Source organism: Diadema antillarum, unplaced genomic scaffold (assembly GCF_040938485.1).
Source record: "Diadema antillarum isolate AM-2024a unplaced genomic scaffold, OU_Dant_1.0 seq00000454_RagTag, whole genome shotgun sequence".
NCBI lineage: Eukaryota > Metazoa > Echinodermata > Echinoidea > Diadematoida > Diadematidae > Diadema > Diadema antillarum.
The window spans coordinates 675,405-701,820 of record NW_027271426.1 but is presented as its reverse complement, the minus strand read 5'-3'; the positions used below and the strand labels follow the sequence as shown (position 1 = coordinate 701,820).

General features: G+C 37.0%; 1 protein-coding gene across 1 annotated transcript; it reads right to left on the bottom strand.

The window, feature by feature from the left end:
- Positions 1–12,715: 12,715 nt before the first annotated feature.
- Positions 12,716–25,769, bottom strand: LOC139732859 (2-Hydroxyacid oxidase 1-like). Its single transcript, XM_071643698.1, has 8 exons — positions 25,621–25,769; positions 20,150–20,301; positions 19,428–19,698; positions 17,421–17,593; positions 16,193–16,284; positions 14,342–14,503; positions 13,756–13,825; positions 12,716–12,774 (listed from the first exon to the last, which is right to left on the bottom strand). The coding sequence occupies exons 1-8, from the start codon at positions 25,767–25,769 to the stop codon at positions 12,716–12,718; spliced, it is 1,128 nt and encodes a 375-aa protein (XP_071499799.1).
- Positions 25,770–26,416: the final 647 nt, after the last annotated feature.

Below are 26,416 nucleotides of genomic sequence, written 5' to 3'. Positions count from 1 at the left end.
TCTGACTTCCCCAAGCGGTGCATGACATAAAACTGATTGAAGCATGGCCCGTCTATGAATTCTGCAGTGTAAAGATATGTTCTGTACTCATTCACGTGATTATTAATGCAGGTACTGATGTACTGTTGTATAGGTATCAATTGTGTGTCTGATAGAGTGAAGTGTATTACATGTATTAGTTTTTTCTTCGAAATGCAGGTTACAACATGTACATATAAAGATACGGGGCAGAATTGTTGTAAATACAGGTGTTGTGAAAAGATGTGTTACTCGTACACCAAGAGTCAATGGACACGCATGTTTTCTTTAGTATAATCATCGTAATATACAAGTATACAAGCTAACACATCAAGAAGAAGAAAAAAAAATTGTTCACAGTCTTTTCTATGTTTCAACCACATCATCTTGTACAATGTAATTGATTTCCCAATAATTTACGCTCGTATTGCACGCCAACGTTTTGCGCTCATATTTTATTCTCAAAAAAGAAGAAGAAGAAAAAAAAGAGCGTTAACTGTATTAGTCTAACAATTGCCAATTTGTCATTGCTGTTTTGATATTATGAACTGTATTGTTATCTACAGGAATATATACTGTATTTTTGTTCTTGTAAGAAACAAACCTATAATTGTTGTGCTTGTATTTTCATAACTTTTGTAATCGTAAGCCAATAATCGACGATAATGCATAATATCGTAGATTAAAACACTAAAGTAATGTTTGTATAACAACGGCTAAGTTTCGTCCTGTATGTATTTGGTTGCGTCGACTGCTGATACGAATTTACAGTTACTTATTTAAATTAGTAAATACAGTTACTTATTATGAATTAGCAGAGAAGGGTTTAGTAATGTTCTATAATGTCTATATATTTGTAAAATGTTTATATTCTTATACGTGAGATACATCAAGCTATGTATGGAGACAGCGTTCCTTCAGGCAAAGCACTGAAAATGCAAAATGGCAAAGTACCTCATGAGACGAGTAGAAGTATTAAAGACATTCAATATTTCACGAGGAAACAGATTATTTGTATTTCGTGCAAAAGTGTTTTTTTTTTTTTATTGTATTCATTCTCAAGACGGTTGAGTTTTAATTCAGTTGTCAAATTGTCATTGGTGATAATGTACTGCATTGTTATTTCGCACAGGGCTTATTCTTTTTTTTTTTCTATGCTAAGGAATGTTAACGTGTTTGGTTTTTTTTTTTCAATATTTTTACAGTTGTCATACAGAATGTCCTGAAAACGCGTAATCACCTAGTGTACATATGCATGAAAATATCGATCAAAAGACAACCGCAAAGTATCCCATATAGGGAATAGTGTAACAGAAGCGTAATTATATATCGGTATTGTATTATTGTATCGATTGTTCATACAGATTTACAGTAACTTATTCTTATTAGTTGTACATAAACATAAGTTCGTGCATAGTCTTTAAATCAATAAAGTCTGAAAACAATATACTTGTTAAAAAAAAAAATCTGTGTATGAAATTTGAATCGATGTTTCCACATTACAAGAAGCATACGTATTTTGCAAAGAGATGTAACCTAATTAAAAAGAAAAAAAAAAAGAATTGTATGTATCTAAATGCCAAATGTTGCAGTCTTTCCCCTCAGTCCTTCCTGGAACCGACGATCTGTTTGATGCATCCTGCATGTGTGAGTGTTGCTGAATGGCATGAGTAGGCCTACTGGAATCTCATTTGAAAAAAAAAAAATAGATAAATGATAATCTATACGCATTCTTGGTAGGAATAAAACAAAAAAATGCATGCAGCAAATACGAAGAAAATCTTTATTCATCAAATATACACAGCAAAATGGGGAAAACAGTTTAACCAAACATGTATACATGTATATATACATAGCAACACATGACATCTATTTTTACACGCAGAGTTAGGACAGGTATGTTGATGCGTAAACAAACGATAACAAGCTTTAAACTTGTTTGACTTATAGCGAAGAAAGAATCTCTGAGACCTTTTAACGTAACACACGCATGTAGTGACTAAAATTGCTTAGCGCATTAAATAATATGAACGAATGCAAGAAATACAAATTTAATTCTCTCTGATTCGCTACAAGACCATGATGGTCACTGATGTTTCGATGTATAAAACGTCCATGAGATCAAACTTAGAAAACGGGCCATCATATCTTAATTCTCTGTAGTTGTTGTTGTTGTTGTTGTTGTTATTGTTGTTGTTGTTTATTTATCTGTTTGCTCTTTGTTTGTTCGGTCGTTCGATTTATACTTCTTTTGTTTAGAAGCACCATACCACATCAACAAAACTGCAAACATCCATCGACATCATCCTTACGCAACTATCGCAACAATTCAAAATGCGCCAATTCAGTGTTTTATCAGAAAACACGATGAGAGCGACCAATCCAGTATTATGTTATATAATGTTTTAATCTACTCCAAAGTGAAAATAACGACCATGGACTTTTATCTGTATACTGCTTATTCAGGTTGGTACGATACAATGATGAATTCCCTCAAGCTCTATTTTATTTTGTTTTGTTTTGCTCTGTTTTTGTTTTTGTTTCACTGTATTGAAGTTCAGAAGAAAATTCAATTATAACGTTACAGTAAAAAATTGCTCGCTCTGAATATCTGTCGATATTGCAAGCGATATGCTCCACAGCCACCAAAAGCCGAACTCGAGTAAAGGGAGTTAAAATTCACCGCCCCACTTCATGGAGATGATTTCTGGCATCAGCTTGCTTGCTTGCTGTAAATATCTATGGGTATACTAATGCAAGCGATATGCTCAAAAACAATGTAAAGGCCGAATAAACCTGAACTGGAGGGAAGGAAGGATAAATTTCCCTCACCACTCCATAGAGACCAGTCATTCCCTACTGGTTACATAATACCATCGACCTTTCAAGCCACTGTACAAAAGATACCACTGCACTTTCAAACCTTCGCCTCCATGGTTGCACAAGCTCGCACGATCAAAGGTTGATCAAAACACGCATCATTATCAAAAAATACTGGTAGTCTAGTTCACGTATGGTGGTCGCGTTCAATTTAGTTAATATGTGATTGTCACGCATAATCGAGTGAAATACTCAATAAAGCATGGATTCATATTCAACAGCATATTATATACGAACTATGGTTGAAATAGTGTACGATTCAAGTGATGCATTGACGTATTTTGAAGAAGAAAGAAACTCTGGGTCCATTTGTATAGATACTTGATTTGTAAGTTGAATAGCTATACATATTGCGTATACATAATAAATCAATTGATGCTGTTAATTTTGTTTTTCTTTCTTCCTTTTTTTTTTCTTTCTTTCTTCATGTGTATTATGTAGGCCGAATCTAACGCAATAGATTCGAGTCATTTAAAACTTCCTAGTATTTTGCTATTCATTGAGGTTATACATCATGATCCGTTACGCCCTCAAAATGTTGTTAGGTATGTAGTATATCCTATCCGTTGTGCCATATGAACGATCGATAATAAAGATCACTTTGCTTCATGATACTTCATACGAGGCTCCAGGCAAAAACTTCATGGATTGCAGGTTACATGTACTTTCACGAAAAAAAAAAACCAAAAAAACAAAAACAAAAACAAAAACAAAAACAAAAACAAAAAACAAAACAAGAAAAAAAAAAGAAAAAAAATAATAAAAAGATTGTCACTACAGCACATACATGTATATTCATGCATACAGCTCCACATACGCCCACCCTTTCTCAAAAACAACAGCAGCAACAACGACAAAATGTAAGGCTCCACATCTCATAGTCAAAGCGCTTGCAAAGGCCCCACCCTCATCTTCCTGAAAAGAAAAAAGACAACAGCAAATGTACTGCTCCACATATCTGGTAGCTTAATTGTAGAGGCTCCATCCACCCTCACCTTTCTACATTTAATACAGTAACAAACGTGGCGCTCCACATCTCCCATAGCTTGTAAAGGCTCTACCCTCACCTTCCTAATAAAAGACAATAACAACGAATATAGCGCTCCACATTTATCAGAGCTTGTAAAGACACTTACCCTCCTAAATAAAAAAAAAAAAAATGACAACACTAATAACGATAATATAGTGCTCACATCTCATGTGATAGCCGCAGCGCTTGTTAAGGCTCCACGCTCACCTTTCTAATATCGAAGGAAAGATAACAACAACAACAACAGCAACCACAGATGTAACCCTCCACATCTTATGGTCGCATCGCTCGCCAAGGCTCCATGCCACAAGTATTCAGATTCGTGATACGCTAATTTGCATATTATTTACGAATACAGCATCGGCGATACTACGGTTTCATGCATATTCGTAAGGCTCCGCAGCTATTAAGAACTCTCATCTTTCCTTTTAGAACAAAATAATCGTAACGCTCCACAGCGCATTGTGACAGCGCTAAAGGCTCCGCACATACCTTCCTAAAACAAGCAAAGAAACAAACAAACTAAAAGTAAGTGCAGCGCTGAGTCCACATCTGATAGTCACATCGCTTGTCAAGGATTGATGTTCATGGAAAGCTAATTTGCATATTCACTGATAAATCATCACTACGGCCTAATGCATACACATCAGGCTCCAAGGCTAGAACTCTCACCTTTCCTCTAAGAAACGAAAATAAATGTAGCGCTCCACATGTCATAGTCACAACACTCAAGGCTCTACGCCCAACTTTCTAAACAAGCAAATAAATAAACACACAAACAAAAAGTAAGTGTAGTGCTCCACATCGTCACCGCGCTTGTCAAGGCTCCACGAACGATAGATTTGCGTTCATGGAAAGCTAATTTGCATATTCACTGATAATCATCGGCGATATTACGGCCTCATGCATATGCATCAGGCTCCACAGCTAGAACTCTCACCCTCCCTCTAAGAAACGAAATAGATGTTACGCTCCACATGTCATAGTCACAACCCTGAAGGCTCCACACTCACTTTCCTTTAAAAAGTCAACAACAACAATAATAACAGCAAAGGTAGCGCTCCACATATCATGGTCGTATCGCTTGCCGAGGCTCCACACAACCAACCTTCACGCTGATTTACATATTCGCAAATAAATCGAGACTTAACCTCAAGCATATTCTTTAGGCTCCACACAACGCTCGCCTTTCCTCAAAAAAAAAAAACAAACAAACGAACAAAACATCGCTTGCCATACGCAAGGCTCCACGCTTACATTTACGTTCGTGGCAAGCTGATTTACATCGTCCAGAATTCATCGTCGCGACATCAGCAACCTCGTACATATTCACAGTCCTGACAGCTCCACAACACCGTCAAGCTTTCATAATCTTATCTAAAGGATGGGCTCATTTCCCCCTTATTAACGCTATCTAATCCTACCAGCAAATAATGACATCATACATATTCATGTATGATTGTATCTCATGCATATCTATCGTATGACGTCATCATCTCATGCATATTTATCATGTGGAGCCAAGGTGGAGCTCCACCGGCTCCACCGGCTCCACCGGCTCCACCGTGGTGCCGAGGGGAACATATATATACTACTCATATCGTTTCTTGTGACATGTGAAATATTAAAATCCGTATCGTTTCTTGAAAACAAGGTCATGTCCAATATCTAAAATCCATTATACCTTTATAAGACCACCTTTCTGGCTTACATGAAACTGCCATACTTCGTTTTATTTGAGTTCGTCGTGTTTATCGTAGTGAACTTCCTCACTGTTTAATGGAGTTTCTCTTTCATTTACTCCTTCAAGTCAAGTCAAGCAAGTCAAGTCAAGTCAAGTGACCAGATTATGCTTTAAATATTTTGGATGCAAGACTATGACATATGGATTATATTAAGCTTTCTGTCAGTCAACCACAGGTTCTTAATCATTGCGCAATTCTCACTTGTCATTCTTCAATCTATGCTTTTTAAAATTCCTCTCCACGATTACCTTTAGGTATTTTCCTTTTTATCTTTCTCCCTTTTTTCTTTCTCCTTCTGTACCAGGATGTACCAGTCCACATGCTATTCCGGAATCACTGGTAATCCGCAAATCGTACTTGTAGCAGATATCCTTTGCCGAGCGCCATATATCTTAACCGGCTATCACACAAAATCTGCACCTAAGGAAGGCTTTATGACAACGTCTTCGCACATCAAGCCCTGGGCTGGAGTCCTTAAGCTTCTTGCCATCGTTAGAGCTTATTCTGTAGCAATGAATTTACTCCATGCATACCTTATCTTGGAGAAAGATTGAATAAAAATGGTTAGATTCATTGAATTTTCTTAAATCAAATAGATCAAAATCTTAACTAGAAAAGGTCACGTTTATATGCTGTAGCCCCACTGTATTATTCATTGTTGTATTGCTGATACGTTTTGTTGTACATTGTGTAAAGGCAATGAAGAAAAAAATTGTTAACAACTTATGTTTATGTATATGTATGGCAACAACAATGTATGTATGCGATACATGTTGATTGTATTCGTATATGTACAATAATAGTACAGGAACCAATGAATCAAATCAAAATAAAATCAAGTCAGAATAAAAAACAACAAAAAATTAAAAATAAAGATGATCTGAAATCACTGTTGTGTAAAGGTCGTTATGATTAGAACATAGTCATCGCATGATTTTGATTTTTTTTCTGGAATATTGGTATGTAGTAACATTTAGGTCTACTGCATGACAGCATGTTGCATTTCAGAAGTATAAAACACTTGGCAGTCTTTTAAAAAGAACAAATATATATATAGCTCCACGATTGAAATATGTTGGGCGGTAGAAGGCTTAAAGGTAAAACATATTTCTGGTACGCCTGTAACCTCTTTGGGCTGGTCGCAGTTATGGGCCGAGTTGATACAATGCGCCCATCGAAGAATCTCTTTGGCGCATACAAAATGAACGTGCGCCTATATGGATAAAAATATGGCGATCACGGACTGTAAAGTGTCTGAAATAGGGCCTATAGTTGTTGTGAGACCGAGTTAGCCTTGATCCTTTTGGAATATACCGCCTTATAGTTTTGATCTCAAAATACTCCGAAACAACTCATCCCGGCAAATCGCGTCAGCCGGATAGACTCTTTCGATATATTGCAAGCAGATATGAAATGGTGCAAGACCAATTCTCAAACCCTTACAGAACTAGATCTATGTTTTCAGTTTAACGGTGCACCACGTATTCTTTCTAGGTATATTTATGTGGCCCTGTAAAGGGTCTATCCACTCTCGACGCTTTGGCAACCATGTTCTTGCTGTTTTCAAGACAAAAACGGCATAAACATGCTTGCCAAAACGTCTAGAGGGGTGGAGATAGGCCCTTTTCAGGGCCACATACATACAGGTACCCCCCCCAAAAAAAAAAAAAAACCAACAACAACAACAACAACAACAACAACAACAACAACAACAACAACAAATCCAACGTTTTACCGGAACAAACAGATAGATAGATAGATAGATTATAGATTATTGCTGTATAGAGCATGGCGGAATGCCTGAATGATCAGAAATAACTCGTTTGTAAATGTGCTAGTTTTAATAAATCTGGGCATATACCCTATGGAATAGAGAGATTGAATAATGACACAAAGGATTGGTTATAAGATAAATAATCTGCTTAAGCAATGAACCTATGCTTTCAAAACCTTGAGATTATCTCAGTGCAAAAGTCGATCCCATTTATTTATTTAAACAATGCGATAATTTGTCCTGAGCGGTGTGTGTGAACGGCACGCGAAGAAAAACTCTTGATTTTTAATCCCACAATCCAACTCGACACAGCAGGACTTTTAAATGGTAAAAGATTATGACCAGAATCAGTGTTTTTGTGACAATGCGTGAAAGTTCAATGTCCATCAGGTTTTTTTTTCTTTCATGCGATTCCACTAAAACCTTTGTTTTCACTGTTACTTAGTCTTTATGACAAAGCAAACTTCAAGAAGGAGTCCCCCTACCCGCGGGAAGGCTCAACAGAGCAATCGGAAAGACACTCATGTTTCATTATGCATTATCATTGGGCTAAGATTATTTGAAAATCAAAGAGACTTTCATTTTTCTATTTCTTGATATATTCTAGTTTTCAGGAAGCCTCTATTATGCAACACTATAGGCAGCTTTGTTATTGGTACAATAATGTCGTGTTGTGGGTATTGGTGGAATATATTTCAGAGTGTGATCGGAAAACAAGTAAACATCATAGTTTTGATTAAGATATTACTTTTAAAAGCTTAAGGATGGCGATAACACATTTCCTATGCAGGCAGTGGAGTCAGCATCTTATGAACCTTAAAATAAGTCATTCGCGTGATTTAAGATGTGTACCTAGATGTTGATTTAAAATGGAGTGTAATTTCTTAGTTATCACATATATTTGTTGATGAAGAATATTTGCAGGTATGAAGACTCAGTATTTTGCTATGAACGGACGGGGGGAGGACAGGCTTTAAATATGTTTTTTCTTGTATTTTTATGTATGTAGTTTATTCTTTGTTTATTCTTTGTTGTGTTTTGTATATCTGTTATAATTATATACTGTTCTTCCATTATTTGATGCTACTGTTTTTGTGTGAGTTTTTTTGTGTGTGTTTTGTTTTGTATTTGTTTTTGTTTTTTGTTTTTGTCGGCACGTACCAGCTGAACAACAACCACTGGCTGAAGCAGGCCCTGGACTAAACTGAAATGAACTGAAATTGATTTTATCTACATAATAAAACGCCTCGAGACATTGAAAGATAAATCTGGTTGGCTGACTAGGCTCTACACGAATCTTCTGCCACAGCCATGAATGAGGAGTCTGTGTTCTTTTGTTTTTCTTCCTCTCTGCTAAAGAAAATTTTTCAAAAGTATAAAACAGTTTGTACCTCCTTATTAGGTTTATCTAATAAAAGAGTTGACAATACAGTGAAATATTAAGTATCCCTGCTATGACTCGCAACCATCAATTTAAACTAAAAAGAAATTAACAACTATCCATGAGGAAGTACTCCTTATATCACATAATTCGAAAAAAAATACTATCATACACTTGTATTTACCAGTGATACCCTGCCCTTAAAACTCACTGTCGTTCAAAGATTTCTTTCCCCTATAGTTCCATATCTTGCCTTCATCCTAGCAGACAAGATGTATCTTCTGATATATCCATCTAATACTTACTACAAAAAAAGACAAACAAACACACAAACAATCAATCAAAAATTAACCAAGAATGGAAACAAAACAGAAACGTAGAGTAATCATGATAACATTTACATCATTCGGATATTAGACCAATATGATATCTATTACAGTGCTTTGAACTCTAAAGCAACATAACTATATGTGAATAAAATGATTGATTGATTAGTTAAGGACATTGATTGCCACCTCAGAAATACGAATAACGTATAAATTCGGGGGAAAATTGCAAATATATCAAACAATATACAGTGATGTTAAAGTAATGTGCATACAACTGGCAATAATAATAATTGCACAACCCGTAATTAAGGTTAGTATACCTTTAAGTCTATTTCCTTTTTTTTTCACTAAAAGAGAAACACAAACACACAAATTTTCCCTTCAAATATTTCTAGTAAAAAAATGATTCAAAAACTACATATAAAATATAGTCATTTTTAAAACTACTTAAAGGACAGTCCACTTTCATATACGTAAGGATTGAGAGAATGCAGCAATATTAAAAGAACACATCAGTGAAAGTTTTAGGAAAATTGGACAATCCGTTCAAGTTACGAATATTTTAAGTATCCGCGCAGTCACTGCTGGAAGAGAGGACTACTACAGTGATGATGTCACATGCGTACAACTATATAAGGAAAATAAAAAGAGAATTTCACAAAACTTTATTTTTTGAATAAAGTGCACAGTTCTTTGACTTGCTACTGACGTTTGTTAAGGGTAATATTATTCCCCCTGCCTTCTGAAAGAGAGAAGTCTAGTGTTCTTTTGTTATGGGAGAAAAATGGAAATATGTTGAATTTTCTTTATTCTTTCTTTATATCGTTGTACTCATGTGACATCACAAGCTATAGTAGTCTTTTCATCCAGCCGTGATTGAGCAGAAACTTCAATAATTCATAACTTTTTAACGGATTGTCCGATTTTGCTCAAACTCTCACTGTTGTGTTCGACTAATATTGCTGCATTCACTCAACCCACATGTCTATGAAGGTAAACTTGTCCTTTAACTTAGGAAAAACACACCTATCAGAATCCTATGCGCTACATGTATAATCTGGCCTACACTTTGTTTGATGTCACTGGGAGGCAGGGGGAGCCCTGCAATGTTTTGCTCGAACATTCTCTTTTCCAGTAAACGGAGACGATCGAGATATGATTCCCAGGTAGCTCCCAACACCTCCAGTCCACAAGAAATACACGTGCACGTATGTGGTAAGAGTAATGAATTCTATCATAAAAGCAGTTCACTTCTACACAACTATTGCATAGCCCAACATGTTCTTTACAGTATATAGTGTTTAAAACTTGTATTTGTGGGAAATGCACAGTGTAAAAGATTATGTTGAAGTTTCTTCTTTGATGGCTGCCTCCCTTTTTCAAATACTTCTATCTATTTTGACTCTTCAATGATTTCTTTCCAAATATCACATATTTCTTTTTAGATGATTTAATAGCTTGTTGGTGTCATCTCATTTGCTGGCATTTCTCAAATTTTCGTGTGTCATCGGTACTAATACTTTGATATTTTCATCAGTTGATCCATTCAAGGTCCAGTTTACCTTTGGGAGCAGTGATTTCAAAAATGTTCAAGATATCACACTTGATGCATGTGTAGGTCTGTTGCATCACAAAACATCCTACCAGATACAATTTTTGCAATAAAGCCTAAAATGTGAGGAAATATCAGCATTTTTCTCAATAAACCATAACTGTATACGGTTTAGTCTGGAAGCATTCTTATTATAACTATTGTTCACATTTTGTGTATTTAACAATACTTAACATTGATTACACGGATTCAAATTTTTACAGTGGTTGTTTCTATCCCTAACTCACATTTTATAATTATTTTAAAGCACTAATGTTGGCTTTTTGTTTCATCTGCAAATGGTAAATTGTGCCTTTAAGAGATTATATGGAAAGGCTTCAATCATCTTCAGTCGAACAAGCAGAAATCACAAAAGGATGCTCAAGTAGGAAAGTCGTGTATTACAAAAATAACAGAAATCAGCTAAACACAAACATTTGACAGTATACCAGAACAAACGTCCTATTTCAGCGTTTCTTTACGAGTTTGCATTACATTCATTTAATCTGCACAATTTTAAATCACAAAGAAATTGACAACAGTGTGTTACCTTCAGAGAAACAGGGACTATATTAATACATTGTAGAAGCAGTCATAACGTTATAGCCGGTTTAGTACATTCTGAAACTGAAGTAGACAATAAATACTGGAGGGCTCAAGTTGCATAGATTCGTGTATATTATATCTATATTATGATAGATTCAAGATTCAAATCTATTTTCATTTCCATCAAATAGAAAAATTGTACACAATGTATGAGCAGAACATATTTGTCATTGCAAAAAAAAAACCGTGAATTAACAAAGAACATGGTGACAATGATTAAGAAATTAAGAAAACACAATTGTGTGGGTTTTTTTTAAATATTTATATGCATATGGTACAAATTGATTAAGGATGGGAATGGAAAGAAAGGGTCCCACTAAAAAGCAAAGCCTGTACCATATAGAACCATCAGAAAATACATAAGACAGCGAATAGTGAATTAAGCTAACTCAAACGAACCAATGTCAACTGATACGAAATCAAAGTGGGAAGACAAAAAAAAAAGAAGAAGACAAAGAAACTGCAGCTCGTGCCATCGTGGACGCAAGCAAGCTGGATTCCATGATATAAGAGCAACGATGAAATACAACCTAGCTTGAATACATTGCAAAAACAATGTACGTAATTATACTGGTAAGAATACAGAAGAACGGACATAAAAGAAGGAGAGAATAGACACAATGGTATGTATGGTACAATAAGAGGAACATCTGAGGAGGACTTGTGTTTAACACATTTTTTCTCTAATAAAAAAGTGAATGCACATTATTGTTCAATGTTTAAATAAATGATGACTTGACTGAGATGATAAAACGAACCCAATTCTGTTGTATGTTATAAGATTTCAATAGAAACAATACTAATTTGTTCTTGAAGGAGTTCAAAGTTTGAGCTGCTGTTATATTGTTATAAAGTGAGCTGCGATACTTTGGCTCATCGTAGATGAATGTGTTCTGAGCCAGCAAAGTTCGCTAAAATGGCAAACGGAAATAATAGTAGAACGTAACAAGGAATATGCGAATATCATGACGCACGTGGTCGGTAAATGAAAAATTTCGTACGAATTTTCGCATTTCGTACAACGTTGTATACTGTGAATAGAGCCAATTCCTCTTAATATTATACCTTACATTGATACGAGATCTCTCAAGCCTGACTCTGGCATAAACGATCACTCTAATCTCTTTGTACTTTTTAAAACGTGAAAATAGTTTACTTTTTGATTGTTACTTAATACTTAATAGTGTCATACATTAATGTGGAAGTACCATACAAATTTGATACAAAGTTGACACTAACCAGTGTTGGTACATGATAATATGTATCTTTTTATTGTCTGCGATACCTGAAAAGTTCCGTACATGCAGCAAGTTTGTAATAATACGATGTACAGCATACTGCTGTCGGAGAGGATAATCTTTTTATAAGGACGATTTGCGAGTAACTAGAAACTCTGGAATATCGTGTGGACCGGTACATCCTGGCTTGATAAATAAATAAATAAATAAATATATATATATATATATATATATATATATATATATATAATAGAGAGAGAGAGAGAGAGAGAGAGAGAGAGATGTAGAGAAAGGTAGAGGAACAATATTAGTGACAAGGTATCAATGACGGTTCAACAAAAACAACAAACAAAGCAATCTTCTAATTCCTTTCTCAAAGGTACTTATCGCCTTTTCTCAGGTCATAAACAATAGATGCGTTGGCTTTCTTCTGTTGCTATTACAAAGGAAATTTCGCAAACATAAGATCATGTTCTGTTTAACATTCAATTTTATATTACAACGTTGAAGGTTGGAATTAGGGTATATATATATATTTTTTTTTTACAAAAAAAATGAAAAAAGTTGCTAATCACTACTTTAATATATGCAATTGACATATATATCAAAATTCACATTATTTTATGTAAAAATGGGGTCTGAAATACCCCTTCCACTGTTTATCCAGACCGGAAGTGCTTATTTTCAAACTGGAAGTGATATGGAGCAAATTCAACGATTGAAATTCTTGTCAAAATATATGTGAGAAGTTGAAAATTAAAGAGAAATAGAGGTGAAAAGTGGTGAAAAGTGGTAAAAATTGGAAATATCTCCTTCATGCAAGACAAGAAATAATAATTTTACATCATTGTCTAAAAATGGTCCAAACACCATTCGATAGCATCAAAATGTCTGTATATCGATAAAAACTTATATTTCAAATACTGCATAATTGTACACTCGCTTTAGACTTCCGATTGCTTAAATTCATGTTTTTTGATACAAAATCCTTAACATCAAATTTGTGAAAATTTGCAAATTGTGACTTTTCAAAGTTTCAGTCAAAATGAAAGATAATCATTTCATAACATATACTAAAACAAAACCCAATAAAACCCAAAACAAACAAACAAGCAAACAAACAAACAAAAGCATGACAGGAGTTTGCATTCCTGCGGACTTACCAGACAGTCCCAGAGAGGAGTCGAATTCATTGCGAAGAATGGACAACACTTTGGATACTCCCGGTGCACCCTACAAGAAAATCAATGTACGGGACCGTTGTAATTCTTTATCCAGCAAAACCTCAAAAACTCTTAACTAGTCGATTGACAAAAGTTCCAGCGTACGAGCTTACAAAAGCCATCTACCAATTTTGGACAGAGCACAATAACGTGACCAATCACGTATTTGATTATGCCTATGACTCTTCAGGCTTTTCAGGGGACCGTTTCATGAAACTTTTTGTCAGTGATTTACACTGACAACGGTTAAAAGCTACTGAAATCCTTGCGTCTGATTGGCTGATAGCAAATTTGTCGGTGAAAACCTCCGACGAACTCGTTGATGAAACGCCCCCCTGTTTGTGATACATACTATTATTATTATTTTTTTTTTTAGCTAACGTGAATAGATGGCGCAAGTCTAATATCTGCTGGCCGACTTGATATGTCCAGGACTCCTGGTACGACTACACGTCAATCACACATTTGTTAATACTGAATTAGTACCGCAATTAGGAAGGAAGTAAAATTCTTTAATAGTTCTCACATCACAAGCCAGTCCCCAAACAGCTGGTCTTCCTATGAATACGGCCCTCGCCCCCATTGCTAAAGCCTTGAGAACATCAGTACCGCATCGCACTCCTCCGTCAAGATACACCTCTAAACCTTGACCTTTGACCGCCGACACCACCTCCGAAAGAACATCAATCTGGAGATTGAAAAACAAACAGAGATACATGTATATACGGAAAGATGATTTTACTTCTCTCTCAAGGTCATCGCTTCAAAATGCTTTCGACTTCTCTTGCAAGGAGGTTGTGAACGGAAATGAATCAAAAGAAAATGTACGTTATACCATTCGTCCGTAAAGTTTTTGATATGAAACAATAGTTAAAGGACAAGTCCATTTTCCTAAACATGTGCGTTGTGTTAATGCAGCAATATTACTAGAACACATCAGTGAGAGTTTGAGGAAAATCGGACAATCCGTTCAAAAGTAATATATTTTTGAAGTTTCTGCTCAGTCATTGCTTGATGAGAAGACTACGACAGCTTGTTATGTCACATGACGTGTACAACGATATAAAGAAACTATAAAGAAAATTGAACATATTTTCTTTTTTCTCGTATAATAAAAGAACGCATGACTTGCCTCTTACAGAAGGCAGGGGGAATGATATTACCTTTATACGTCAGTGACAAGTCGAGGAAATGTGCACTTTCTTCAACAAATTAAATATTATAAAATTCTATACACATTTGTATATTTCCTTATATCGTTCTACGCATATGACATCACACACTGTAGTAGTCTTCTCATCGAGCAGTGACGGAATCTTTAAAAAATTCGTTTCTTTTGAACGGATTGTCCGAGTCCCCCCCCCCCCCCGAACTTTCAATGTGTTTTACTAATAATGCCGTATTCACCCAATCCACTGTCACCCTATATTGAGGTGGACCAGCCCTTTAAGTGTGTGTGTGTCAGGTGTGTGTGTGTGTGTGTGTGTGTATTTCAACCAATTCCAGCAACATCATTAATATTCAGCAATGTGAAGAGGAAGACGAAAAGGAGAATGGACTGCGAGGAGCAGGAAAATGGAAGAAAAAAATGGACACTGAAAATAAAGATAAGGTTGTTGATGAAAACGCGGTTGTAATGGTTGCTGCTCTCATTGTTGCAATTATGACTCGGAATATACCACACAAGACTTTAGTAGGTAGCAAGAAAGTATCTCCTTGCTGGACGGACTTGTCGAAAACGTCGCTCATTCCTGTTCAGGAAGTCGCCTGCAGAAGTATTTTTTACCATTCGCCTGTAGAAGTATTCTTTACCATCAACGACAGCAATATCACCACAAATTTGAATGCGCGATATAAAAGTACAAGAAATACTGAGACTTAAGCTTGTAAAGCATCAAGAACTAGACCAACCTACGAACCAAACATATATAGTCAAATTTCATAAATTTTAACAAAGACACTTCCAGGCAACTACGACTTGGAGGTAGCATACACGCAAGGTACTGACATGTATTAAATGTTAATTAAATACCTCAGGTACAGGCGTTCATGAAAAATCTAGCTAGTAAGATGAATGTGATAGTACGTCACCAGCCAGAGAGAAGGCAGAATAGACTAAGGGGTGATATATATATTTTTTTTTTTTTTTGCTCGATGACACGACATTTGCTCCAATATTGCTCCAGTCTTATTTTTTTTCCAGGGACTTTTGGTTAGGGGTGTGATAAGATTTTAGGTTTAGTTTGAAGTGAGGATTAAGATCAGGGTGAGGGTTATGTTTTTTGGAAGAATTTATGTTTGACTTAGCGTGCAGATATTTCATAGGAACAATTGTCGCAGGAGCAAATGTCAAGGAATCCCTCCTTTCTCAGCCTACCGGAGCTGGAACACCATCCAGCGCTCTACCACCATGCGCTGATACGATGACTCCAGCGACCGCGGCGTCGGACGCCTCACGAGCCGCCTCGCCTGCATCAGAAAAAAATCAATACAAGTATATAAGAAGCATGGTCCCTGTTTCAGAATGCACTGCATTAACAATTGTAACATGCTGGAAATTAGGCAAAATAAATCTTTAACATGAAGACTCTGATGAGGTATAGTAAATGAGATGTGCAGCAACATTACGAAGATTTCAGACCTCTTTTAGCACGAACAAACATGACAAAACGGATACTTTGCGATTGATATTAGGTATTATTGAGTCTATGTTACGTCTCTTTCAATACACTGTCATCATGGAAGACATCGGCCTCGTTTTCAGTCTGCCAAGAAAAAAAAAAATACATGCACACAGCAATAACAGAGGCAAAGACCAATAAAAAGGAAACAGCTTTAATGGCATAACTTTCCTTGTATGTCATCTTGACCTCATCGAAACAAAAAAGAGAACCCGAACTCAGAGACCAGGTTCATTCTACCGTAAATGAATTGCATAGCTTTGGTTGAGATGGGGATTCAGGTTTTAACTTCTTGAAAGATAATTAGAAACCACGTATATGACATACTTAAGAGCATGTATAGAGGAAATCAAAGTTTATTTGAGTTTATCTATTTTGATGAAAACTGGTTTTGAAACGACTGAGATATCCAAAAAAAAAAGAGTAAAACAAAGTGATCCTAACAATAGGAGAGACCCCAACCTTTTATTGGGACATCTTTGTTTCTGGATATCACAGCTATTTCATAAACGATTTTAATCAAATAAACATTTAATTCATCTTAGAATTGTATGCTTTTTTATGTTTCATTAAGTGGTTTCTAATCTGGCCTTTTTGCAGAACTCTAAATCTTGAATCCCCAGCTCAACCAAAGCTAGACCATCCCCTTGAAATATGTGCGCGCTCATATGCCAAACATCTATCCATGATTTATATAACCCTCGCCCTAATTCTAATCCTCACATCAAACTAAACCCAAATCATATCACAGTCCTATCCCCTTTATAACCCTGAGTCTTTCTCTTGGAGAAAATAAACCGAGCAAATGTCACAGAAGCAAATGTCGTGCCATCTTCCAAAACACATTTCCAGCCCTGGAATTAATACAATGTCTTTGCGTCATTGTTATAGAAGCATGGTTTTCGGGGATAGAAGAAGACTCACCGGTAAGAATACCTTTCAAAACGATGGGAAGTGACGTGACTGATTTCAGCCACTTAATGTCATTCCAGGACATGGGTCGATGCCATTGGGTATCCAAATAAAGTCGAAGGTTTGTGTCGCCCGATCGAATAGCCTCGTTCACTTCCGGCAGGTCAATGGCAAGATTGACCGGTCTAAAGAACAAATAAAACAAAAAGCCGCCTTTATATAGGGCCACTTAACGTCCTATGGGATAATGGTGATAAAGAAAGTGATTGCTCAGAAGTTTGTAAAAAGCGGTAATTTGAATAGCACTTACAGATGATCTTGTAAATAATATTAGGATTGATAATGTATTTCTTGAACGTAAAAGTTCTATTAAGTTTTTAGGCATTTTTATTGATGAAAACTTAACCTGGAATGATCGTATACGTTATGTTACAACCTGTATTTCTAGAAATATAGGTGTTCTTTCAAAGATGAAAAGTTATCTTCCTGAACATACTCTTTTTATGCTTTACAATTCTTTAATCCTACCATATGTTATGTATTGTAATGTATAGTGTGGGCTACAAGTTCAAAAACTAAACTCAACCCTATTTATTTACCACAAAAGAAAGCCATTCGCATCTGTACTGGATCACAATACTTAGCCCACACCAGTTCACTTTTTTATCAGTTAAAAACACTGAATATATTTGATATAAATACATTACATTCTTTGCTTTCTATGTTTAAGTATTTGAACAACTTACTTCCAAACATATTTCACGATTTTTTTAAACTGAATTATACCGTTCATTCATATCCCACTCGTAATTCGCAAAATTTTCATTTAGTAAATCCCAGATTATTAATTGCACAAAAATCTATAAGACATAATGGACCAAATCTTTGGAATACACTCCCAGATTATGTTAAATCATGTAAAACTTTATATTCTTTCAAGGCTAGATTGAAAACTACATTACTGTCAGATTACAATCTATGAATATAGCATTTGAATATATATTTTGTTTTGTTTGATCACATTTCTTTTCCTGTAAATTGGGTTTAAAACTACAATAAATATACGCAATGTTACTGTGGCTATCATTTCATTTCATTCCCATTATCTTCAGCATCACCACTATCACTTTCATCTTCATTATCACATTTTTCTTCATCATACCCTGTCAACATCATCATACATCATCATCATCATCATCATATTTCACGTTACTCTTATTCGTATCTATGCACTAGGAATATAAAAAAACATAATGTTTTTACAGTGTTTTATATTTTGTAGTACTTCTCCATTCCGCAAACAATATAATTGCCACGTGCTCAGGCTTTTGCTTATAGTGGCAGTCCTTCTTCCGCATAATTTCTCAGATAATTATTTGGAAAATTGGTAATACGATTTATAATTTGTTAATGAAATTAATTTACACATCGATTTTCCTTCTTTGAATCATGTACTTATCTGCTTACTGATATTCCATGTGATATTACTAAAAATGATTTTGATTTATGTATGAAATTGTGTTGGAAGAAAAATAAATCAAACAAACAAACAAACTTATTTCTACTCATCAGAATCATTACTTTGAATAAACACGCAGTATACATAGTATATTCGCTGCTACAAGGGATCAGAAACATAATTGGTTATTTGCTATATGAGCACTGCCTATGATGTCACTGTGGAGTTACGGTGGAGTTTGGATACATGGAAAGTGAATATCTAATTACATAACCTTACTTACGTTGTCTTGATTGTCATAATCATCCTAACAGTCTTCATTTTTCCCCTGTCTTTGTTTAGCAGAGCCCCTAAGTGGTAATAGATCACCTATACTCTGTAATGGCATCGAAATAGAGAATGACAAAAGTCATGACAAAACTCATGACAGATACCCTGCTGGAAAGAACACGTACAGTGTCCCACAGCCAGGTGACAGTGTGAGAAACATAGTGTGAACACAATATGAGTGATCGGTAAATATACAGTAGATAAAGAGCTCCTCGTGAACAGAAGGATACCTCAACAATGGATCATTGTAATATCTGGATGTCACGCTATCGTCGGTAACGGGGAAGGAGTAGTCTGAGATCACAGGTAGATCCACGGTCAAGACAAGGGCTTGGAAACCAGCCTTCTCCGCCTCTCTCACTATGTGCAAGGTGTGTTCCTGGTTCTTCATCAGGTACAGCTGCATCCATTTCAACCCGGAACCGGAACTCCGACCGACTTCAGCGATGCTAACGTTGGCCAACGACGAGAGTGTGTAGAGCGTATCAGCATCTGTAGCTCCTGTGGAATCAGTCGAATGGAAAGGTTGTTATACGAGAATTCGTTTCGATCAACAATGTTCAGCGTCAACCGTGCAGAGGACAAGAACCATCAACATAAAGATATACTAGTAATCAGCATATTTCCTTTCCATTGTCATTGCTTCGAAGTGCACCTTTTTAGATCGCAGCTCCCCGCTAGATTAGATGTCCGATCGTGTTAAGTATTAATCTTGTGTCCTGTTTCGAATTGCATCTTTAAAGGACATGTCCACCTTCAAAGACATGTGGATTGAGTGAATGCAGCAATATTAGTAGAACACATCAGTAAAAGTTTGGGGAAAACCCGACAGCAAAATATTATCCTCGCCTCGTTATGATATTCAAAGTATTAGCAAACAAACGAACAAGCAAGGAAGTGAACAAGCCAACAGAATAAATAAACCCCCGTATTTTTTTTTTAGAACAAGTACCTCTCGCTGTAGCTACCTCAGCCTCTGGATGCGCGTAGCGGTGGTTCGCTGAAGGCGCGATACAGATGGGCATGCTAATTGGCTGACCAAGGATCGTGGTGGAAAGAGAACGCTTTGTGACGTCACGAAGAATGCGAGGTCGGATCACATAGCTGATGCAAAAACAAACAGGTACAAAGACGTGGGCAGGAAGGTTAAGGGACTATAATTATCTTGTTGTCCATTCAAACACCAGTCATGAATAAAGTGATCATAATTATGATAGGTATTATGATAATGAATAATTTGAATTTTTTCTCCCGGAAGCAGATCATGAATTCTAGGATGTACTAGATCGCCCTTAATGCTAGTCCACCTCCTCAGCCTACTCATAGTACTATTAAACTGTCCTCTCCTCGTTCGTAGGAGTATGTATGCACATGTAGACCTACTGTACAAACATGGCTTCTATGCACTGCACGATATTTAAAGTGGTGACACTATTCATTTAGTTTTGTCCGATTCAAAATGGCGGTGACACTATTCATTTAGTTTTGTCCGATCATGCGATCACAATGCAAACGTCTATGGCACCGCAGACGACAAGTTGTTCACAGATAGTATAGTCTGTGAATTGGTTTGGCCAGCGCGATCGCAATTGATTTTCAAAACTTCGTTTGATTTTATTCAGAATTTTACCGAGACATTGCGTTTTTCGTGGAGTAGGCATACTGACATCCCCGTGGAAGTTGTATTTTCATCAAGAGATCATTATTTTCCCGATGGGAGCAAGGCTGCGGGAAAATATTGTCTCAAGGGGAAAGCATATAACTCCCATGGGACAGTCAAGTCTTCAATTACACCAACAGACAAGCCCATTGTACGTGTGTTATGGTCTACATGACTGCCCTCCACGGCAATTCCATTCTCGCCCCGTCGGCAGCCGGTCAAATTCCTGGATTATATTTACCTGACGTGCCGTTACTGCTCGCAATAAATAACGATTTTTATCATCGATACATAATCGCGTGATTGCATTGTGACCAATCACCAGGATCTATGCAGACCACTTGATATGAGGAAGAAAAGGAGAGACTCGAGGTTTGCGGTAACACCACGCGTATGCAGTCCATGATTCAGGCAACAGCGCTGTCCAGAAATTGAGCAAAGATGGATACATGCACAAAAAAGGAAATGTTCACATTCGGCTCAGATTGTATAAACTGTGGGCACAGTAGGGGTCATTCGTAAAGGTATTTTATGCCATCGTGCATGATCGCCAGTTGAGTTTCTCAGGATCCGGCAGCAACTTCGTGAGCAACGGCATTAATATCTTCGGCAACAGCCTGAAAGATCTTGCGCGATGGTTCATTTTACGATATAGATTCAATTGTAACCCCTTTAGTGTAGTTCGGATGTCGGCTGACCTTCTGTAGGCATCGTATTTGCTTCGACCGTTGATTGGCTTGTATTAACCAAGTTCGAGGCGATGGTTCGTGAGAAACTGAAACTTCCATATTCTTGTGTCTATTTCGGGATAGTATGACGCTACCTTAGAAGAACTGTTGTTTAGAAAAAGAAGACTCTTAGGACGAGAAGAGGGGAGCCCGGGGAGAAGGGAAGGCGGTTAGCGACATAGACATGGTATAATTATGTGTGTGTAGTGAGGCAGCTGCGGTGAGCCTGTTGAGGTTGCAATGAGGGGCACGAAGGATAGTATTATCATGGAGTAGCTCCATGTGGTATTATAGAGAATATTGTCATTTGTAGGTGTTATGCAACGTTTACTCCTGTGGCGTTTGATTTCCCACAAACCGTGCAGCACTGAGGAAAAGCAATAGAAATACCAACTCCCAGTGACTCTGCAAGTGTTATAACATACTTAAGATAAGGCTAAATGTTGGGTGGTAGAAGGCTTAACGGTGCAGCACGTAATTTTTTCTAGGGTATATGTTTGGCCCTGAAAAAGGGCCTATACAGAGAAAGCATCTATACGTGGAGCACCGTTAAGCCTTCTACCACCCAACGTTCTACCGCCACGGAAGCCTTCAAAGATTTCATAAAGGCGAAATGTGTTTTACCTTAATAGTCTTGTCTAAGCAAATGCATATCATTTTCATTCTCGCCTCGTGTCAGCATCCAGTCAAACTGCCTGACATGATATTGTCTTCGTTTTATTAGTCACGTGATTGCATTGTGACCAATCCCCGACCAGTTTTTATGTCGACTACTAATAGAACAGATAGGGACTACTTTTACTTAGTCTTAATCATGCCTGGGCTGGGATTAGAATTCTATGCTATGACACAGCTTAGAGATGAGATTCCTTGGGGCAATGATATCAACAACGCCCCCAAAAGCAGTCGTTTACTTCGTTCGTTCCTCACGTCCTCAATCAGCTCTACGTTATGCCAGGGAGGTGGGCCTGGCATAACGTAGAGCTGATTGAGGACGTGAGGAACGAACGAAGTAAAAGGTGGGCCTCCCTGGTTATGCCCTGTTCTGTATTTGTATAACCAACAATTATGTCTGCACATTTCCGCCTGCTTATTGTCTCTGCATTTGTATAACCAACAATTATGTCTGCATATTTCCGCCAGCGTATTGTCTCTGCATTTGTATAACCAACAATTATGTCTGCATATTTCCGCCAGCTTATTGTCTCTGCATTTGTATAACCAACAATTATGTCTGCACATTTCCGCAGTGGCGTATCAAGGGAAAACGGCGCCCGGGGCAAGCGCGAATATTGCGCCCCTAATTTCTGAAAAAGTCTTCAACCTCAACCCCATCCCGGTATAGGGACTTTAAACAAAGTAAATAAACAAAGGGTAATTTAAATGTAATGAATTTTGATAAATTTTGGCGAGCGAGCGGAGCGAGCGAGCCGAAAATTTTGGTATTTGAGCTTACAAAACATGGAATTCTTGTCATTTTTTGCTAATCAAATCTTACAATTCTAATCAAGATATAGTGACGGCCTTATAGATAACGATTTATACCAACAAACTGCATGAGGAATTTAAAAAGTACTCTAAATTAGTACGCGCGAGTTAGCCGAAATTTGTATATTTCCACGTCGTCATCACGTTTTGTTCTTATCTCTTTTTTCTTTTCTTTTCTTTTTTTTTTGATAAATTTTGGCGAGCGAGTGCAGCGAGCGAGCCGAAAATTTTGGTATTTCAGCTTACAAAACAAGGAATTCTTGTTATTTTTTGCTAATCAAATCTTACAATTCTATTCAAGATAATATAGTGACGACCTTATAGATAACGATTTATACCAACAAACTGAGGACTTATAATACTAGTACTCTAAATTAGTACGAGCGAGTGAGCCGAAATGTGTATATTTCCGCGTCATCATTACGTTTTGCTCTTATCTTTTTTGATTTGTTTTTTTTTTGCGCCCCCCCCCCTCCCCCCGCATATGTTCGAAACCTTTGGCGTCCTCTCTTGATCCAATCGGCGATCGCTTCAATTATTAACGAATGAAATTGCAACCGCTGCTCAGTGTAAAATTTTTCCTGCTTAGTATAAAATGACATGTGTGAACACAATAGACATTGTCATTTTGTGCGCGTCATCGTCACGTTTTGTTCTTATCTTCTTCTTTTTTCATGAATTTTGGCGAGCGAGCGCAGCGAGCGAGCCGAAAATTTTTGTATTTCAGCTTACAAAACATTGAATTCTTGTCATTTTTTGCTTATTTAATCTTACAATTCTAATCAAGATATAGTGACGGCCTTATAGATAACGATTTATACCAACAAACTGTGGACTTGAAAAAAAAATACTCTAAATTGTAGGAGCGAGTGAGCCGAAATTTGCATATTTCCGCGTCATCATTACGTTTTGTTCTTATCTTGCTTGATTTTTTTTGCGCCCCCCTCCCGTAACTATGTTGGAAACCGTTGGCGCCTTTTTTTTATCCAATTGGCGATCGCTTCAGAACTAAAGAAATTGCAGCCGCTGCTCCGTGAAACATTTTGCCTGCTAAATATAAAAATAAATGACATGTGTGAACACAATAGACATTGTCATTTTGTCCGCGTCATCACGTTTTGTTCTTACCTTCTTTATTTATATAAATTTTGGCGAGCGAACGCAGCGAGCTAGCCGAAAATTTTTGTGTTTCAGCTGACAGAACATGGAATTCTTGTGTGAACACAATAAACATTGTCATTTTGTCCGCGTCATCATCATGTTTTGTTTTTATCTTGTTTGATTTGGTTTTCTCTCCCCCCCCCGGCCTCCACCATTCTCCCTCCCCCCCCCCCTTTTCCGGGCTTTTTCTTCTTCTTCTTCTTCTTCTTCTTCTTCTTCTTCTTCTTTTCTTTTTTCTTTTTTCTTCTTCTTCGTTTTTTTCTTTTTCTTCTTTTTTTTTCGTTTTTTTTTCGTTTTTTTGCGCCCCCAAGGAGTGGCGCCCGGGGCACGTGCCCCCCTTGCCCCCCCCCCCCCCCTAGATACGCCACTGCTCCGCCAGCTTATTGTCTCTGCATTTGTATAACCAACAATTATGTCTGCACATTACCGCCAGCTTATTGTCTCTCAACTTCATCCGCCCTTTCATATTATTTTCTATTCGTCGATCATGTTTGAATTTATCGTAAATGTTGCGTTCAAATCATGTCCACTCCAGTTATGCTACATTCATGTAGAAAGCTCCTTCAACAACAACGACAACCCAAAATAGAACCACAAAAGAAAAACATTAGGCTTGTGATATATATATATATATATATATATATATATATGTTTGTTTGTTTTTTAAATCACAGATCACACCTATTCTATCAAGGATGACAACAGCCTACGGGAAAATACTATTATTTGACTGCAAGTCTATATGTTGTGTGTTTAAAAGGAAGACTTAAAGGGAACGCAAACCCAAAGAGTAATGTGGATTGAGTAAAAGCATTAACATTAGTAGAACACATCAGTGAAAGTTTGAGGAAAATCGGGCAATCGATGCAAAAGTTATGAATTTTTAAAGTTTTGGTGTTGGAAACGCTGGATGAGGAGACTACAAGAGGTTATGACGTATGAGTGGACAACAATTTAAAGAAAAAGGAATTCCACAAAAATTTACTTTTCTAGCAAAATGAAAGAATATTTGACTAACCGCTTACAGAAAGCAGGGGAAATGAGTGTTACCCCTAACATATGTCGGTATCAACTTGATGGAATGTGTAATTTTCATGAAAAATGAATTTTTATTGAATTCCCTTTATATTTTCTTTATATTGTAGTCCACTCATACGTCATAACCTCTAGTAGTCTCCTTACCCAGCAGTTCCAACGCCAAAACTTTAAAAATTCATAACTTTTGCATCGATTGCCCGATTTTCCTCAAAACTTTCACTGATGTGTTCTACTAACGTTACTGCTTTCACTCAATCCACATTGCTCTTTGGGTTTGCGTTCCCTTAAAAAAAAAACACACTTTATGTATCCAAGCTATGGCACGGTTCTTGAATAGGCGACGCTTACCGGTCGAAGGCTGCCGAGCTGGCCCGATAGGTCACTTTTCGTCCAGTCGCATCGTCATAGTATGCCCAAGCTTCTGGAGATAAAACTTCCTTGGCACGAAGCCTAAAGTCTTCGAGAGTTAGTAAGGACTTTTCGGCGCCATTGGCCATTTTACACTGTCGTTGGTGATTTACTACAGCCACGTCCAAACGGTAATACACTCGTAAACACATTTCAAGCTAGCACAATTTGTTGAGAGATTATAAAGGTCATGCACTAGGGTTTTTTTTTCTAAAGCAAGACGACATACATGATGAACGTAGATAATAGATAATAACTTGCTTTTGAATGCCTCAAAGTTCAGTTTTCATTTGGCCCCAGGGTATAATCATCCACGACGGAGTCTAGTCTGGTTTCCAGACCCTTTGCCTTATAATTTTATAGTCATAAGTTATAAGAAAAACTGGTGTGTGTGTGTGGGGGGGGGGGGGGGGGGGGAGGAAAGCAAAAATAATGTTAAAATTGTTCGTGCGCAGCTTCGCTGTATAGCACTCCCCTGTGCTGATGCTGGCCTGGGACTCTTGCGGGAATGGCTGCCGCGGAATTCATGCTACCATTTTCTAAAACAAATAATGCAAAATTTACAATGTCCAATTTCCAATTTCCAAAATGTTCCAAAGTTAATATAGGGAGGATAGTCAGTACTTAAACTTATCCCCTGCAACGTGTATCTACGTGTCTAATACTGGACTTAATGGCATAACTATAGATTATCCACCCTCGGTAACTTTTGAATAGTCCAAGGTTTCTGTCTGGT

What these genes read in the sequence shown, in the direction of transcription:
- LOC139732859 (XM_071643698.1), bottom strand. Translation starts at nt 25,769, where the DNA reads ATGGCCAATGGCGCCGAAAAGTCCTTACTAACTCTCGAAGACTTTAGG. An exon ending in TACAATGATCCATTGTTGAG is followed by an intron (nt 17,594 to 19,427) that starts GTATCCTTCTGT and finishes TTTGTTCTTTAG; the next exon opens with ACCGGTCAATCTTGCCATTG. An exon ending in TGGATGGTGTTCCAGCTCCG is followed by an intron (nt 14,504 to 16,192) that starts GTAGGCTGAGAA and finishes TTCAATCTCCAG; the next exon opens with ATTGATGTTCTTTCGGAGGT.